Source organism: Solanum pennellii, chromosome 4 (genome assembly GCF_001406875.1).
Source record: "Solanum pennellii chromosome 4, SPENNV200".
NCBI lineage: Eukaryota > Viridiplantae > Streptophyta > Magnoliopsida > Solanales > Solanaceae > Solanum > Solanum pennellii.
In genome coordinates, this window is record NC_028640.1 from 63035477 (window position 1) to 63039119 (window position 3643).

Consider the following 3643-nt stretch of genomic DNA (forward strand, 5'->3'; position numbering starts at 1 on the left):
CCTGCGACGGTCCGTCGTGCCCACGACGGTTCGTCCTGCAGGTCCGTCGCCAAGTTCAGAGAGTCGATTTCAGTACCCAAATTTCAGAAGTCTAAGTATTCTGGAACGAGACCCCCTCGACGGCCCGTCGTGTCCATGACGGTCCGTCGTGGGTTCCGTCGACTCACACAGTTTTTCCAGAAATAAAATCTGCAGCTCAAAACGACTAAACAGGTCGTTACAGTGACACTATTTTGTGGGCCCAATGGTGGTTGATTTTTTTTCAAGCTAGTGCCACATAGGCCAAAAAGGGGTAGAAATTTACTTATAAAATAAGTTTAGGGGGCAATAGGACCTTACTGTAGTATAAGTGTATCTCTGAGATTTCGAATTTAGATTGACGGAGTACTTGTGCATTTTTCCAAAATAAAATCCAATGCTAGGAATTGTTTGGCACACTTTATTTATTGTCCTTGTAGAAGCAAAGACGTACATAAAATTTCTTCTTTAATTATAGTTTTTTTTTCTCTATATATATATATGAAAAATTTAGAAAAATGTTATTTTTTAAAACCACTTTGTTCTATTCATGTATTTGCATTTATTTCGTAATTTAAGTAATATTTTTATCTTGATTGTCAAGAGTGCATTTTCATGTTCAAAATAACTCATGTTTATTAATTGATTATTTTTATTTAAATCAAACATCATCAGTATATTGCAGCTAAATTTTTAACTTTTTGCCAAAAATAAATTGTTGGAACAAATTTATCATAATTATTAGTAATAATTAAATTCTTAGATAATGCAAGTTTTTTTGAAGGATCCTATATTTAACTAGATCCAGTTTTTATATAATCATATATTTTCTAAAAGTCAACGAAAATCAAATTGCAAATCTGACTTAATTTATTTGACTTCATTTCAATTTTTTTTTAAAAAAACAAATTAATGAATTTAAAATTGAAAAATGGCCCAAATTAAATCACGGCTAATCCTACCAAAAATATTAAGTTTTAACTTTTGATAATTAAATATAATTCATACCAAAAAAAAAATTCAAAACGAAACAGAAAAAAAAACCAAGAAAATATGGAATAGGAGGAAGATATCAATAAAAAAATGGAGCCTTTTAGCCTTGCTTTTTTTGGTAGTGGGACCAAACTACACTTGACAAAGTATGAGAAGATGTTATACAAGTATTGTTGCCAAGTAATACTTGTGTCTCTCACGTTATAAGATTTTTCATTAGCATTCTAAAAGGATAAGATTATCAAAGTGTGGACTAAATGACTTTGTTCTAAAAGGAATTTCTTTGGATATTGGATTTCCCTATTGTAAGTCAATGACTTTGATACGGGCAACTCTAGTGATTTCTCTACTTGTATATGCCCTGTATGTAGTGCTTAACATTCACAAGAGGAAAAGGTTTCCTCCAAGTCCTACAGGGTTTCCCATTTTAGGACATCTTTATTTGTTAGCTGGCAAAAATCCACACCAACATTTACAAAAACTAGCCAAGAAATATGGTCCTATGATGTATGTGCAGTTGGGACTAGTACCTGCAATCGTTATCTCATCCGTTGATGCAGCCGAGAAGGTCCTCAAGACATATGATCACATCTTTGCTAGTAGGCCTCATAGTGAGGCATCTCAATATTTGTCTTATGGACAGAAGAATTTAATATTTGCAAAGTATGGTGTGTATTGGCGTAACATGCGCAAATTGTGCACTGTTCACCTTTTGAGCAATCACAAGATCAATTCATTTCAATCCATGAGAAAGCAAGAACTTCAACTTCTGATTGAATCCATTAAAAAGGAAGCTGATCATGATCGCGTAGTTGTTGATCTTAGTGCAAGGATTTTGTCCTTGAATGCTAATTTGACTTGCTTGATGATTTTTGGAAAGAAGTGCATGGATGAGGACTTGGACAAGAGGGAATTCAAAGCTATTGTTCAAGATGTTGTGGATTTAGCATCCACACCAAATCTTGGAGACTTTTTTCCTTTCCTTGGTGTTATTGATCTCCAGGGTCTCAATCGCAAACTCAAGGATCTTTCAATGGTATTTGATGAATTTCTTGAGAGGATTATTGATGAGCATGTCGAGTATCATGATCGGGATCAAACCAAGGACTTTGTGGACACCATGATGGACATAATGCAATCTGGAGAAGCAGAATTTCAGTTTGACCGTCGTCATGTAAAAGCTATCCTCTTGGTATGTACTTTCAGCCCATTTATAAGTCATATATACTGGTATAAGCTTAACATATCACAAATTCGCCTGTTTCCTTTTATATACAGGACATGCTTCTGGCTGCAATGGACACTACAGCATCAACAGCAGAATGGATACTCACCGAACTTCTTAGGCACCCCCAAGTAATGAAGAAACTCCAAAATGAGTTGCAAGAAGTGGTAGGCCTTGAAAGGATGGTAGAAGAACCAGACATGGAGAACTTAAACTACTTAAACATGGTTGTAAATGAGGGCCTGAGGCTGCATCCTGCAGTGCCACTATTTTTTCATGAGGCCATGGAAGATTGTGTAGTCGATGATTTCCACATACAAAAGGGAACCAGAATCATAATAAATTGTTACGCGATTCATAGGGATCCAAATGTTTGGCCTGACCCTGAGAAGTTTTTTCCTGAGAGATTTGTTGGGAGCAGTATAGATTTTCGTGGACGCGACTTTCAACTTTTACCATTTGGCTCTGGGAGAAGAAGCTGTCCTGGAATGCAGTTGGGAGTTACCATTGTCCGCCTTATGGTGGCACAATTGGTGCATTGCTTTGAGTGGGAGCTTCCAAATGGTATTGACGCTTGTGATTTAGACATTGATGAGAAGTTTGGGATGGTAACATGCAGAGAAAAGCCTTTGCTTGCTATGCCTACTTATAGACTAAAAAAATGATACAAATACAATACAATGCAATGCTAAGTATTTCTATACTTTAACATCTTATTACAAGAAAACATTGAAAGTTTCTACTATATGATTTTGTGATTGTTGTGTTCTTCCCCTGCTATACCTAATAAAATTGCTATTTTCCAAATGTCTCACTGTACATACAATTGACCTCTTCTCTCTTGTTTCCTATTGATGAATGTGTTTTAACAAGTTGAGAGATGAAAGTTCCTAACTGAAGAATTGTCACTGTCACGATCCAATTTCCCTAGGTCGTGATGATACCTAACTATCCCACATCAAGCTAATCATAACCAAATAAGCGAACAATGACATAAATAATATATCAAGAATACAGTGGTACGTCTAGCAATCTCAAGGCTCAAACTATGATTCAATATCATAAGTCATGAGAAAGTAAAAAGAAGAAAACATTTGGCAAAGAAAATATATCAAAGCTAGTCCAGAATGCATAGGATATACCCTGTTCTATTTTGGGTTTTGACGAATTAACAAACTGAATACGACCATTTAAAAGGAGCTGGTCCTCTGAGTTTTCGTCTTACAGGACAAGCCAATGATGTGTTCGGAAAGACAAGGCACTAACAAAAATGCCTGACAGGATAACAGCGGAAGAATACCCAAGTCTATACTTTCCCTTTTCGCTTTGAACCAAGAGAAGACAAACAAGCACAAGCAATATGATAGTAAGGCAGCAAGTAATTCAACCAAACAAATATAACAAGAC

At 35.7% G+C, this 3643-nt stretch overlaps 1 protein-coding gene across 1 annotated transcript; it reads left to right on the forward strand.

The window, feature by feature from the left end:
- The first annotated feature begins 1186 nt into the window (after positions 1 to 1186).
- LOC107015920 (cytochrome P450 CYP736A12-like) lies at positions 1187 to 3043 on the forward strand. Its single transcript, XM_015216364.2, has 2 exons — positions 1187 to 2203; positions 2290 to 3043. Exons 1-2 carry the CDS (start codon positions 1325 to 1327, stop codon positions 2899 to 2901), a joined length of 1491 nt encoding a protein of 496 aa, XP_015071850.1. The 5' UTR covers positions 1187 to 1324; the 3' UTR covers positions 2902 to 3043.
- Positions 3044 to 3643: the final 600 nt, after the last annotated feature.

Bases quoted from the DNA above. Each gene is read 5' to 3' on its own strand.
- LOC107015920 (XM_015216364.2), top strand. From the start codon at position 1,325: ATGACTTTGATACGGGCAACTCTAGTGATTTCTCTACTTGTATATGCC. The intron at 2,204-2,289 runs GTATGTACTTTC...TTTTATATACAG, and splicing joins ATGTAAAAGCTATCCTCTTG to GACATGCTTCTGGCTGCAAT.